The 14,563-nt window shown below is 59.4% G+C and overlaps 1 protein-coding gene across 11 annotated transcripts in view; it reads left to right on the top strand.

Annotated features, from left to right (window-relative positions):
- The window catches only part of SLC37A1 (solute carrier family 37 member 1), a 79,247-nt gene extending 65,151 nt beyond the window's left edge, over positions 1-14,096 (top strand). For 7 of the 11 annotated variants that reach the window (XM_032458826.1, XM_032458893.1, XM_032458693.1 and 4 more), the window contains 6 exons: positions 1,008-1,056; positions 2,216-2,289; positions 3,118-3,196; positions 8,755-8,852; positions 12,668-12,732; positions 13,079-14,028. In XM_032458826.1, the coding sequence (XP_032314717.1) occupies positions 1,008-1,056; positions 2,216-2,289; positions 3,118-3,196; positions 8,755-8,852; positions 12,668-12,732; positions 13,079-13,094 (381 nt within the window). In that variant the 3' untranslated portion in view covers positions 13,095-14,028. Of the gene's footprint in view, positions 1-1,007; positions 1,057-2,215; positions 2,290-3,117; positions 3,197-8,754; positions 8,853-12,667; positions 12,733-13,078 lie in introns of those variants that run through there. The other 4 variants (XM_032459068.1, XM_032459160.1, XM_032458625.1 and 1 more) reach the window with 3 other exon arrangements.
- Positions 14,097-14,563: the final 467 nt, after the last annotated feature.

Here is a 14,563-nt window from a genome sequence, read left to right as displayed (position 1 = left end):
CCTTTGTCCTCCCACAGGCAGACCCTCCCGTCTGCTCCGCTCCTGGCTCTGGTTTCCAGGACCAGCGATGGCCTCGGCGCCCCACTCAGTGCTCAGTGCCCCCCCCTCTCCCGCTGGACCCCCCTCCCCCTGCCTGCTGCCCACCGCGCACCGCCCACCGCGCACCGCGCTGCTCCTCACTCACCCTTGGCTTCTCGTGTGCCCGTGTGCTCTGTTCCCTTTGGGACACCCTTCCCCTCCCTCAAGAGGCTTCTGCACTTTTTTAGGATCCCTGCTGTCTTCCCTCCCTCCCCAGGCAGCACCAACCCTGCCCATCCACTAATTTTAAGTATTTAGTAGCTCCCTCTGCGCCTCGGTGTCCTCATGTGAAAAACCTCAGTGCGACTGTGAGGATCAAGTGGAAAATCACAGATCATGGCCGTTCCCACAGCAGCCGTGTCATAAGCCGTAGGATTGCTCATCCGTTTGCACTGTAGTTATTTGCCCGTTTGCCACTCCCCTGGGCCTTGACTGTCCCCAGACAAAGCCTAGTCTTCAGCCGTCCTGGAGCCATGGACACTGCCCAGAACAGACACTCAAAGAACCTTGGCTGATGACGTGCTGGGCGTGGCCCCTTTGCCACCAGGGCCCCACCTCAGTGGGCGCGGCTGTTTGGGTCTGCCGGCCTAGGAGGAGACGGGTAGACTCTAGAGACGCAGAGCTCAGCGGGGCGGCCCCAACAAGGCCTCACTCCAGGACCTCGGAGTGGAGGCGCCCCCAGAGCTCCCTAGATCGTGGGCGATCAGACCCTGCCTGTCTGGGGCAAGGCTGGGGACTGTGTGCCAAGCTCTCTGCGACGCCTGTCCTTAGACAGTCTGCTGGGGTGGCCTGGCCATCCTGCTTTTTGGAGGGTGTCCACTCTCTGATTGGCTGCCTGAGAATCACTTTTCAGAAATAGAGATTCCTGGCAATCTCTCAGCCACTCGTAGCAAACCAGTTGTCTTTACCCTCTTTTTCCCTATTCACAGCTGTACGTATTCTCCGCCATCAGCAAAATGGGTCTGGAAGCCACTGTAGGTGAGTTGATGAGCCCTTTCCTTCCTTTCACACTGCATTTTTTCATCCACACAGCTTTGTGAAATGAAACAAAAAATCAGCAAGAAGCATGCAGCTGGTATAGTGTAGCTGAAGTCTTTGCCAAGTCCCTCTGGGTGGGGCTTTGGGACTTCCTGCTCCCAGACTTGAGGCTTGACAGTCGGCAGGTTTAAGGGCAAGCGTGGGAGAGTGCAGGCCCCTGGTCTGGGGCGGTGATGCGCCCTGGCCGCCCCTGGTGAGGAGCGGGCAGCAGGCGGGGCTGCACCTCCAGCCTGCCGAGCCCCGGGGAGCCGGCCCTCTCAGCTGGCTCTGGCAGCCGCCATTCTGGGCATCACGCTGGAGGACTATTTCCAACTTCCTGCAAGTAGTGCTATCGAATTATGGCTGTGACACTTAGTGAACATTTCTTCTGTTCTGACAAGGCAGCAGTGGGGATCAGAGGGGGCCGTGTGGGATCCCATGAAACGTTACTCAGGGGGCAGCTTGCGGGTGCAAGAGGATCCTGGAGTTTCCTATGACCCTTGGGTCCAGAATCTTCTGCACAGAGGAATGTGAACCAGAGGATGGCTGGGGGAGTGAGCCAGAGGCTAGGAGACCGCATCTCAGAAACGGGCAGGGCTGTCCCGCCCGTGAGCAGCTCAGCCGCGCTGGGGCTCCGGGGCCCCCTTGGGGGCTGCCGTGAGCAGCAGTGAGTGCAGAGAGGAAGCCGTTCCGCTGCAGGTGAGACCGTGGCTGGCGTCAGCATCCAGGGCCACCGGACGACAAGGAGCAGGCGCTCCCCTGGCCACGCCTGTGGTCACGTCTGTGCTCGGTGCCCCAGGCTCTCGCTCCCTCTCTGTGACAACAGCTGCTGCCCATTGAGATTCAGCAAACGGGGTACCGGCTCCTCTGAACATAGCTTGAACCTCTGGGAAAGCGTGATTGAACTTACAAAACGTACCCTGGGGCAAGTTTAAAGGAGCAGTTTGTGACTCTTGCCCCAGCGGTGACCGCTCTGGGGAGGAGGGTAGACCGGCACCTGCTTGCCTTCCACTCAGGGCAGCACCCACGTGTGATGCGGGGTGCTAAGACTGCGGGGGCTCTCCCGGGGGCCCTGTCGTGCTTGCTAACCGCCCCTCTCTCCCCGGTCTGTTCTCTACAGCCATGCTGCTGCTCTGCGGGGCCCTGGTCAGTGGGCCGTACGCGCTCATCACCACCGCTGTCTCCGCCGACCTGGTGAGCGCGCGCAGCCTGGGCGGAGCGCACACGGCGTGTCTGCCCCGTGGGGTTAGAGGGCACAGGGGTGGGGGCGCTTCACCCACTGTAGGGGGTTCTTCCACGTGCTCTATTTTATGCTATATGCACACGCACACACAAGCACTCGTATTTTACAAGCTTTGGTTTATTCTTATAGTTTTAGGCTTCTGGGCATTATTTTTCCTCATTTAGCTTTTCCTTTTATTGTTCTCAGTTTGTGTTTCTCCCTCAACCTGATCTGTGTGGCTTTTTGAAAACCAGAGCTCCTGCTGGTTTTTCACGTAGAACTTCTGCCCTGTACGTTGGTTTCTTGGGCCCCGCCCACCCGCCCATCCTCCCTGGCGTTTACCGCCCCACGGGCTGATTTTTAGACGCTGCAGAGCTGCCGCGCGCGTGGCCGGAGAGCATCCCCAGCAGAGCCGTGGCCGCGGGCGCGCACGCCGGCCCGGCCAGGGACCCGATGAGCCCCACTCACCTTGTGGTTTCCGCGTTGATCTCCGCGTTGTGAAGAGGGTGGCTGTGCCGAGTAAAGATTTCTTTATTGAGGAGAATTTTAAGACTTCTTTTAACTGGAATACATTTGGACAAGTATTTCTGTTCATTTTTTTAAATATTAAAAACACGTGAAACCTGGCATACTTTTCCAAGGCACGTTTGGGATGGTGTGGAGCTTGAATCTTCTGACGGAAGTACCCCACGCCTTGCTTTGCGAAGCAGTTTGGGTAAATTGTCACGTAGAAGACACAGATCGGTTCTCGCTCTGATGTTGCAGGGACGTGTTTCACACTGGCTTTCTTTCTCCTCCAGGGGACTCACAAAAGCCTGAAAGGAAACGCGCATGCTCTGGCCACCGTGACTGCCATCATCGATGGGACTGGGTCTGTAGGTGTGTGGGGGTTTTTAGCCTCAGAGGTTAACTGTGGTCGGAGGGGAGGCCGCATCAGCACATCCTAATTGTCCTCATTAACGGATGCCCAGGGTCGTGGTTGCTTTGGCGATTCTAGGACCGGCTGGCCTTCTTAAAATACAAGCAGATCAAAAGCACGTCGAAACCCAGGGGACACAGGCAGGTGGCACTCTGGTCCTCTTTGGTCGGATGGCTCCAGAGGAGGTATGGGCGTGTGGCCAGAAGGACAGGTTTTCCTTGGTGTGAAAGGACCGTCCGCAGGGTTTTCATCTGAGCCAGTGATTGGCGAACTATGGCCCACGGGCCACTGAGACACTGACTGTTAGTCACTGTTATTCCAATGAGGACAGCATCTTAACTCAAACATGAATGACAGGTAAACTGCTGGGTCCTGAAGCATACAAGATGCCCATCTTTCCAGCCCCTGAAGGGTCTTGGAGAGGACACAGTAGCATATGCTGGAGGAAAGAAAGGGGGTGAAATGAACATCTCACCCCCTCCCCGTCCCCGAGCTGGGTGGCCGGGACCTGGTACCCAGCAAGCCTGTCCTGATCAGTGAGTCTGAAGGCTGACAGCGGCGTCCTTGACTGTCCCCAGCCTCACGTGAGGAGCAGGTGCACTGGGACGGCCCTTGGCTCTGCCTGCACGAGCCCTGCCTGCCCGGCCCTGTGTTGTGTGCCGGCCCCTCTCTGGAGACGTGGGACCTGAAGCTCGGGGGGCCGCCTACTGTGGCCCCCACGGCTGCTCGGGAGGCTCTTGGGTGGCATGCTGGTGTGTCCCCGCTGCCCCAGGCTCCTGACGCAGGGAGGCAGTGAGAGAGCAGGCAGGCCAGGTGGGGAGGGCCCTGGGTCTGGAGCAGCTCAGAGCAGGGAAACCCAACGCTTGCCAGACGACGGCGGGTCTGTGGTGCAGGTCCCCCCAAGCCTGGCCTTCAGGCTCTCCTTCTGCACCAGGAGATGCCTCTGTCCTGTCTTCCTGAGGCCCATCATCCGAGCCACGTAGAAACAGCCCCGGTCCACTTCTAGACACCCACTGCTGTCTGACTGATGCCAGGACTGAAGTCCTCCCCCCAACCCTGCTCTCCTCCTGCTACCGCCACCCGGCCTCCCGGCTGCTCCCCCGAAACTCGCGCCTGGTCCCCATGGGCCTCAGCTCGCTTCCCGCCACCACCCCCATGCTGAGGGAGGGGCTCCACCCACAGAGAGTCTTCACCCTAGGTATCAGCCTCTCACTGGGACCCCTCACCCACCCCGTTTGGGTGCATGGACGCTCCCCACGCAGGCTCAGGGACTCTCCTCTGGTCCACTGTCCTCCAGGCACCATCCTCCTGTCTTGTGCCGTCCTCTCTCCCTGCAGCTTCCAGCAGAGTGGAAGCCCCGCAAGGACAGGAGCGATTTTGTTCTCTGCTGTGTTCTCAGCACAAGGGGGAGGCCGGGACAGAGCAGATGCTCAGGAGGAGGGTGAGGAGGGAACTACCTGGCAGCCCTGAGACTCAGGACTCGCCCACAGGCCAGGCAGCTGGTCTCTTGTCCGGCTACTGGGTTCCCGGGTGAGGGCTCGGGTCACAGAGGCCCTGGGCGACCCACTGCCCACCCGGCTCGCCAGGACAGGCCCGCCCGCCTGGGGTGGCGGGTACCCCAGTCCCTGCTGGTGCCACACTATGTTAGCAAGAAGCTTCCCCGGCCTGGAAGCCGCGCAGCAGGGGGAGCCCTGGGCCGAGCGCGGTTCTCGTGGGCTCTGGACAGGACATTTCTCTCTGCTTCTGTCCCACACAGGCCTGTCTGTGGGTCAGTCCAGCTCCCGCTGAGAAACCCTTTTCTTAAAGCAAATTTGGAGCTTGGCTGGGGGCCCTGATTGCATTTTAAAGCAGAGGAGTGGGGGTTAAAATGAAGGAAAGTATGAATTAGGGAAAAACACATTTTTCTTGATATTTTTCTCAGAGCTAGAGGGAAGCAGAAGTCTGTGGCTCGGGGTGTCCTGCGTCTGTAAACGGGGCGGGCTCTGAGCCGGTGGCGGGGCACGGCTCCCAGCACCCCCACGGAAGCCGGGCGGCTCAGCCTCTCTGACCTCTCCGGCGGCCGTCGGGGAGACGGCCTGGTTCTCTGCGGGAGCGCTGCCCAGCTGGCGGAAGCAAAGCCGGGCTCGGGTGGAAACGTGCGCAGTTCCCCGCAGGGCTGCTGTCCACCGGGGAGTTCGCCCGCTGTGTTTACTAAGTATTGGAAATACCGGTTTCGATGGAGGCGAAGCTTGACTACCTGTAAATAAGCCAGGGCCCTCTCGCAAGTCACCAGGGCCAGCCGGTCCCGGTGACACAGGTTTATCTGCTGGGCGCCTTTGTGGGATTAGAGCCGCGCCTCCGCGGCCGCAGGGCTTGCTGGCTCCATGTTTATGCAGAGCAGTTAGAGAGCCCAGAACTTCTTCAAGGTCATTTTCATTTTATCAAAGTAAAGCATAACGTAACTTTAGAAACCAGATAGACGTCAAAACTTATCATAATGCAGAATGGCATTCCCGCCCCCACCCCCCAGCCCCTCTTTCTAGAAGCTGTCACTGCCGGCTGTGCTCTCTCGTCTCCTCCATGCACGGTCACACGTTTCTTGACCTTCCGTGTTGTCCTCCTGGTGAGGAAGGTGCGGCCCCTGCTCCGTCCCCGTCGGCTCCTTCACCACCCTGTCTCTTTAATGTCGCTCACTCTTGAGCCAAGAAATAAACCTTAACTACACATCCTTAACGTGCACATTTTTGTTTTTCTCCAAAATATCGAATGCCTCACCTGCCCTTTGGTTGGCATTTCTGTCACAGCTGCGCCTTTCTGTCCACCGCAGCCACGTGCTGCCCGGCTTCACTCTCACCTGCTGCGTGGCCCTCATCCCAGAGCTGCTGTCACGCCGCAGCTTGTGAATCCCTTCCGTCTCCCCCGCGGTGGACCCCTGCTCTCCAGATCCCGTGTTCATGACTCCTCTTTGGTGGGAAACGTCTTCTCGTGGCCTCCTGAGTAGTGGGTTGCAGGGCACAGCCCGGGAGCGCTGGGGAGGGGTCTGGATTCAGCTCTCGCCTGATGGATAGTCTGTCTGGATCTAGAGGTCTTGGTTGAAAGTTCTTTTTCTTCCGAATTCCAGTGTCATCCAGCTCCCATCTCCACCACGGAGAGCCCCACTGTCATCCTCGGCCAGGCCTCCGCTTCTGACCTCTCGCCCCTGCTCTCTTCCCTGGGAGACCTCCAGGCTCACCTCTCTGTCTCTGCGGCTCCCCCTCGTCCCTGCGCGCCGGGCACCCGGGGTCCCGCCCCGTCTGGAAACACAGGCCCTCCATCCCTGGGACGTGCGCCCTGTCTTCTCTTTGACAGGTTTCCCTTCCTGTTTTTGTCTTCTGGAAAACTTACTAGTCAGAGGTGTAGCTCTCTGGATTAATCCTTCAATTTTCTGTTTTCCTTGCCTGCCTGCGTCTTTGTTCTTTTCCTGAGCTTTCTCAGAGACGTTCTTGGCTTTGCTTTCCCGCCTCCGTGCTGAGCCTTTTACTTTAGCTGCCATCATTCATGCTCATTGGTGTCTCTGCCCTCTGAGTGCGTCCTGTTCTTTCTTCTCGGATCAGTGTGTGTGAGGCCAAGTCACGAGAAGTCGCTGATGCTGGACTGGATTTCAGATGCAGGAGCGGGAGTCTCACGTGGTTCAGCCTGGTTTCCCGTCAGTTCTCTGGGGGTGTTGCATTTTGCTGGGAGTTTTCTTCTCCCCAGTTTGTTCATTTTCTGCAGGTCCCCCTCCTCCCAGCTTGTTCACATTTACCTTGAGGCTTTCCTCAGACGCAGGTGGATCTCGGCCGTCCCCTCATATGTTTGCATTTAAGACTAAGCCGCTAAGCACTTACTAGAAGCCTTTTCCGCATGGGAGGCATGTCAGTTGCATGTCTTTGGGGTCCGGCTCGGGTCTGGAGGAGGAGCCCCCCCAGTACCCACAGGGGGTGTGCACCTTACTGCCAGCATCCTTGCCATCATGGGAGGGGCTGCCTGGTGGAAGCTGGTGTCCCTCCCTGTGCTCCCCGTGCTCGGCGGTGCCTCGTCCCCATCCTGCGCCGAGCTCGGAACCCCTGAGCCCAAAGCCTCTGGTGCAGACTCTCCCAATGGTTAAGGTTCTGCTCCCCTGGGGTCGGGGAGGGGTGGTCCTGGGGTCTGGGAGGGGTGGTCCTGGGGGGGTGATGCGGAAGAGGAGGGCCCTGGGGTCGGGGAGGTGGGGCACGTCTCATAGTTCATTATAAGAGGCTTTCAGCCAGATCTCCTGTTTCATTCTACTGCCCACCCTCCCCTGCCTCATGCCATGGGCAGCCTGGCCCTGGGCAAGGAGGGCCAGAGCACATCAGTCGTGCCCTTTAGATCTCATCCACACAAACAGTGCCTTCCCTCAGGTGCCCTTTGCGTGTTTTAGTTTTTATTCAGTTATGGTCCATTTTGTGGTGCTCAGGGGCTGTAGAGCTAAGCACATGTGAACAGTCTACTGTGTTTACCAGGGAGTCCTTCTGTGATTACAAAAAAACACGCAGATGCTTCTCAGATTATAAAAGTAGTATGTGCCCTTTGTAAACACTGCGGATAGCGTTAGCGCGTCGCAAGCAGGAGGGGCCGTGCTGGCCCTGCTCTCGGAGGTGAGACCTCGGTGCATGACTCGGCGTGAATTTTCACACTTCTCACTGCCAGCGGCCTGCCCAGCACATGCACCACGGCTCATTCCAGTCCCTCGTGGGAAAACAGCCCCACTGCTGCGACAGACATCCCTGAACAAGTGTCTTTGGGTATTTTGAGGAACATTTGCTTTCTTTTGTTTTTATAGTTTTTTTAAGACATCATTTTGACATAATTTGAGACTCACAAAATGGATGCAAAAATAGTACAAAGAATTCCCACTTGTTTTATCATTCCCCCTTCCTCCCCCTTTCCCTGCCTCTCTCTCACACGCACACACACACTCGCACACGCACACACACACACACACATATGCTATGAATATTCACATGCATTTATTCCCAAACCACGTAAGAGTAAGTTGCAGACATTGTGCCCCTTACCATTAGCTGTGTACTCAGTGTGTGTTCCCTGAAGACAAGGAAGTCCTGATGTGACCGCAGCACAGCTGTCAGAAGCAAGAAGTTAACGTTGATACAATATTAGTATCCACAAGCCTCACTTGTATTTTACTAAATATTTTTATAGCATAGGAATATCTAAGACTGTGCGTTAGATTCAGATTACTTTATAACCATTTTTAATGGGATTGTTGGAGCAAAAGAGTGAACATTTTAATGTCGACAAGTTTTTAGATCGGCTTCCTAAAACCTTGTTCCAGTTTTGCCCTCACCAGCACCAAGTGCCAGGCTTTTCACCCCTCACCAGTCTGATGGCTGAGAACGCGGGTTTCCCGGTTAGCTTGTTTCTTGCGTTTTGAGTCAGGCGTGGCGCTCCGCTGTGTGTTTGCGGGCCTGGGTGCCTCGGGTGGCCACGTCCCAGAGTCCTCCTCACCGGGAACCGTGTGTCATCTGTCTCGCTGCAGGGGCGGCCCTGGGCCCGCTGCTGGCCGGGCTCATCTCCCCGTCCGGATGGAGCAACGTGTTCTACATGCTGATGTTCGCAGACGCCTGTGCCTTACTGGTAAGCAGCTCGCTGGCGGCGCAAGCAGCTCCCGTGAGTGTCTCTGTGACTGTTGCCCCACCGCTCCCTCCCGCGGACTCCTGCAGGTCTCAGGGAGTCCAGTCTGTCACACACCCAGGGACCCTAAATGTTTGAGGTCCAAGGCCCTTTCTCCTTCTGGTCTAAACAGACGTCCGAAGCAGCAGCAGGTCAGCCTGCCACCCTGCGGTTCCCAGCAGACTGGTGGCAAGGCCACAAACGGGGGTGCCCTGCCTGGGACCCTGAGCCTGTTGGCTGTCCCGTGCGAGTGCCCCTCTGTTCCACAGCGTCCACGTGTTAAGTGGGCAGAGTGCTGGCCCCGGTGACGGGATGACTGTGGGAGTTAAAGGGGACAGTGCCCTGAAGCTGACTTCCTAGACAGTGCTGTTCCTGCCCCCACATCCTCCTGTCCCCAAGCGGCCACACGGGGGGAACGGCCTGACTGCCCGTGCCCCAAGGGCCAGGAGAGAGGGGTGGAGCTGAGGCTGCCCACATGGCACCAGGCCCCTCCATTCCCTGGGTCCTGCTTCCCGTCCCTCCTGTGTGAGACAATGGGAGGTTTCCCTCGGATGGAGAAGACCGGTCCTGATGGCACAGTCACGCAGCGGCCACTGGAGAGCGGCCACCACAGCCTCACCCTGGCTGATCACCACGCACGGGGCCCCAGACCTGAAGTGAGGCCTCCTCTCTCTTCCCCGGGAAAACCTAACCTGGATTCCAGGGCAGAGAGTCAAGGATTTGGGAAATAACAGCTCCATCAATTAAATGAAAGTTTTGTATCTGAAGTCCGGGCAGCCCTACAACGCAGCTCCCCCGACTTCATACAGAATCAAACGCCAACTCCCAGCGTGCGGACCTGTTAGGTTTTGAAAGCGGTTTCCCAGTTAAGTCCCCGGTCCCCTGCACTAGGTAGCGGTGAGGCCTCCATCAGGGTGGCTGCTTAAAGACAGAACCGCTCCTGTTTCAGGAGCAGCAGGTAACACATACATTAACCTTCCTTGTAACGCACAGTCAGACTTGTAAGAAAGGAGGGGTGGCCCCCGGACCCAGGAGCCTGGAGGCAACATGAAATAGTCCCCACACTGCTGCTGGGGCAGCCGGGGAGGGGTCGGCCTCGGGAGCTGCGGGCCCAGGAGCAGGAGACGGGGGCCTGGGCCGCAGGAGCAGACCCGCCTCCTCGTCGAGGCAGGCCCCTGGGGCTCTGCGTGCGCTGGCACGGAGCCGCTGCACCTGGCGCAGAGGGGAACTGGGGTCTTCGCCCGATCGCCAGACTAGGGGCGGGGGACCTCCCCTGCCTACAGTGAGCTTTCACTTCTAACTTACGTTACGTAAATATTACGTGACATGTACCAAAATCGGGTAAAACTGATCCTGGAGTGGTGCTATACCTGGTTCTTAGGCAGAAGCAAATCCCAAACCAGTTGAGAGGGACAAACCTCAGCCCAGCTGCACAGGGTCCCACAGCCGACAGCGCCCCCAAGGATGAGCTCCCAGCCCCAACCCCAGGTCAGGAAAGAGTAGGAAACAGGCTGTGGTGATGGGGTGGCAGACAGAATCCGACCCCCCAGAGCTGCAGGTAAGAGGGTTATCAGATGAGCTGTAAAAATAAACACATCCAGCATAATGGAGATGTCAGAGAAGCGACTGAACTCTTCATGAAAAAAGAACAAGAAGTAAAGAGGACCGAGCTGGAGAGAGGTGGACATAAGGAAGCGATCCGGAGTGCAGCCCAGAAACAGGAAGACGGGAAACACTAGGCAGCAGGTGGAGAGCGGAGGCCCGGAGAGGCTGGTGCAGCGCCGTCCGGGGGGGATCCCGAGCGGGAAGCTGGGGAGACGGGGCCAGAAGCGACAGTAGAAGAGAAGAGAGCCGAGGACGAGAGCCACGTGGAGGAGGCGGGCGAGTGCGACGGGGAGGGCCCAGCGGGACTGTGGCCCGGCTGGCTCGTGGTCCCAGCAGACCGCGGACCGGCTGCGAAGACCTGGCTCCAGGTGTTTACAGGACACACGCTGAAATGTCAGAATCAGAAGGGACAAAAGGAAAAGAGTGGAAAACTGTATAACAGGCAGACAGTCACTTGGAGGCCTTCAGACTGGCTGGGTCAGATGAGAGAGACTGAAGCCAGTCACACCACGAGAGGCGAGGTCACCTGGTCGGCAGGCGGCCCGCCGGAGCCAGGGAGGACAAGCCTCCTCAGCCTTGCAGACCAGGCACGCCTTCTCTTCGCGGTCGCCTGACCGGTTTCCTCTCCTTCCCAGTCCGAAGCGGACCTCAGTGAAGCCGGCGGGTCAGGCCTGCGCACCGGGGCGCGTGCCCTCCAGTCCGCAGCCCCCTCCAGCTCACATCAGCACGGGCTGCAGCCCCCACCATGGGGGCACCTGGGCGGCAGGCCCGCTCCCTGGGAGGCACTGCGCACAGGCAGCCGTTTGTGTCAAGTCTTAGACCTTGTCCTTCAGAGGTGTCGCTGCTGCTCAGTGTCCCCCAGGCCCTCAGGGAACACTCGCTCTTTCCTCCCTCTTTTCCCTCCTCCTGGGATCTGCCTCCTGTAACCATGGGCTCTCCCCACGAGCGCTGGTCACTCACTGCACGTGGTGGAACTTGTTTGAGGGGACACCAGCTCAGCTTGGCCTTGGCAGCTCGGTACGGGCAGCTGGAGCTGGAGGTTCACATCCACGTGGTCAGTTGATTTAAGCAACGTGACTCTCCCACCAGCACCGCTCACAGCAGCGGACAGGCCCCCGCCCGCTCTGTGGCCGTGGCTGCAGGGGCCCCGCGCGCAGCCAGGCGGTGCCTTCCCCGTGGGAGAAGCGCCCGCTTTCTGGACGGCGTCCGTCACACGAGGGCGACGCTCCCCCTGAGCCTCGCGCGTCTGAGGACACGTGTCTGCCTTGCAGAGCTGAGGCCTGCGCTGTGCGGCCCCTCAAACCTCTGCTCGGCAGCCCCACTGCCTTGGGCCTCTCCTGGCCCCGGTCTCCCTCGGGCCCGAGGGTACCTGCAGCTTTCTGAGAATCGGGGCCACCAGAGCCAGACCTCCCTCAGGAGCCCCGAGGCTCTGCACGCGGTGGGGGAGCCCTTCTGGGGGCTGCGGCCGTGCCGGGGGAGGACCAGGTCCACAGCTGCAGTGACACCAGGCGATGCTTCCCCGCTGTCTGCACGCAGCCCCTCAGCATGGGAAGGAGCAGAAGGGGAGGAGGACTGCTCCCCGACAGGGAGGCAGGGCCACTCTGGGCTTACTCCGAGGCCCTGGGGGTGAGCGGCAGGCCCTGGGCCGGCAGGGGCGCTCTCCCAGGAGCTTCCCAGTGACACAGAGCTGCTCCCACGACCGCCCTCCAGCCTCCTGGTGCTGATGGCTGGTGAGCGCTCGCCTGGCCTTCGGAGCCACGTGGCAGCTCCCACGTGTCACCATGACCGTGGGCCACCTTGTCCTTACTCTCTGTCTTTCCCACTTGGACATTTTATGATTGGACTGGTTTCATTTTAAACATTACTTGAACACAGAGGTCATTCTGGCTGCAGTCTGTCCTAACGGCCTTGTTTCCGGGAGCACGACCCCGGGGGTGACGCAGGGGACCTAGTGAGCGGGGCGCTGCTCGGGGACCAGGCCCTGGGGCTGGGCGAGGCTCCCACCGCTCAGCTTTAGGGTTTCAGTGTTTGATGTTCTAAAGAAGAGGCCCCTCTGAGAGGTATCCCCCCACGACCCGGGAGATCTGCAGACATGGTGAACGTGAGCGCCGAGCCCAGTGGGCGTTGCGGGTGCAGGGCAGGCGCTCAGGGCCTCGTCTCTGTTCTGGGTGCAGTTCCTGATCCGCCTCATACACAAGGAGCTGAGCTGCCCAGGGCTGGCGACTGGAGACCAAGTTCCGTAAGTCCTGCCCCTCACCTGCCTGCCTCCCCGGGGTCCCTGTCCCCGCATGGCTCCTTCCCCCGTGTTCCTCTCCCACTGAGCCCGGGTTGGCTGTGGTCCCGGCGGTCTCTCCTCAAACTCTGAGTGAAAAAATGTGAGGGAAGCTGCCTCCTTTGTTCTCCTCAGACAGAGAGTGCCCCCAGCCCAGCCTGGCTCTGCCCCGCCCTGTGTCCCCTCCTCCCCTGTGTGCCCTGGAGGCTGGGGGGGGGGGGGCGGGAGGTCCCGGGAACCGGCACTCGGTGGGGACCTGCGCCTGCGTGGCCGCGGGCTGAGTGACAGCCGCCGCCTTGTGCTCTTCCTCCAGGTTTAAGGAGCACTGACCACCGAGTCCCATGGAGGGAGGCTGGGCCCGTCCTTCACAAACTGTCTTTCAAGGAAAAGTTTTCAAATAAAGGATCCTCTGTTGAAAAGAATGATTTACCTTTGCCTTTTGCACACTCACCTGGAAAAGACACAAAAGCCACCTCGGGAGCACTGGTACTATTTCAGCCGAGCCGCGGGGCTCAGGGCCGCGGTGAGCAAGGCGGTGAGCAGTGTGGCGCCGCCCCGCAGCCCGACGAGCGGGCCCCTGGCGCCCGGGCAGCAGCTCTGCCGCGGCCGGTGACACGGCCGGACTGGTGGGCGGCACTCAGGTGAGCCTCGCTCCCCCGGGGGTTTCGGGGTGAATGTCAGAGCGGGGGGCGCTGCAGGTGGGGGAGCGCAGGCAGCAAAGAGCCCACCTCCCCAAGGACCCAGGACACAGACAGCCATCAAAACCCCCATCGCCTCACCTGGAAGACGTCCAGCACTTCCTCCTGCCCTGCAGCCACCTGGAAACGGTACGGAGTGAACTGCGGTGAAGCCAGCCAAGCCCGCGGACGGGCTGGAGGATGGAGCGGCAGCCCCAGACACCCCGAGGTTCCTATCACCAGAACCCCAAGGGCCACGACGCCCCTGGCCCCATGCGGGGTCGCGGGGAGGACACAAGGAGGCCAGCCTGGGGCTGGGAGTGGCCGGTGCCCAGCCCGGCCCAGCCCGGCCGTCTGCCTCCTCCCAGGCCCCACACAGACCTGGGACTGTCCTTGGCTCCACGGCCCTGGTGCAGATTGGTTTCTCGAAGTGTGTGCGGTGTTACGGAAGCTTAAGAAACCCAAGTGGCATCTTGCTATTTATTAAGACAAACTCCGATTGTCCTCTGGCCACTTGTTTTCTCAGTTGTTGCCTCAAAAAAACACCTGCTCTTTGAAATGAAATGTTAAAAAAAAAAAAAAAAAACTCTAGCAGAACGTTGGTTATTTCTGCTCACGTTTCCATTACGTTCAGAAACGAAACTTCCAAATAAAGCCACGTGTTCTTAGTCTTTCTCAGATGGGTGCCCAGGGTGACCACTTCCGGGCGCTGGCAGGAAACGCGGGGCCAGGCGCTGCCGTCCGGCTGCGGCCGCCGCTCACCGGCCGTCCCCGCTCACCGAGGGCGCGGCTCTGCTCTCCGGAGGGGGCTGTTCTGAGCGCAGGTGTCCTTGCAAGGAGGCCTTTTTTATTACAGGAGTGAGTTGCCTACTTGAAAAGTGCCCTGTCGCTGAGGGTGAAATTTCCACCAACACTGAGCGGATTCCATGCAGTTCCTCACGCACGGTTCACCCGGCTGCATCTTCCTCTTCCTCCTGCTCTTTGCATCTTGTGTCTCCTCCTCTGCCGCTGGCCCTCCGGGCGGTGGGGGTGGGGGGCGTCCACTCTGTCCTCCCTGCAGCTGCAGCCCCCTTGCTCCCACACGGCCTCTGTCCTTTCAGTGTTAAATAGCAGGAACAAGG

The sequence above is a fragment of the Camelus ferus genome, chromosome 1 (assembly GCF_009834535.1).
Source record: "Camelus ferus isolate YT-003-E chromosome 1, BCGSAC_Cfer_1.0, whole genome shotgun sequence".
Lineage (NCBI taxonomy): Eukaryota > Metazoa > Chordata > Mammalia > Artiodactyla > Camelidae > Camelus > Camelus ferus.
The sequence above is the reverse complement of the archived record's forward strand: the minus strand, read 5'-3'. Positions and strand labels throughout refer to the sequence as shown.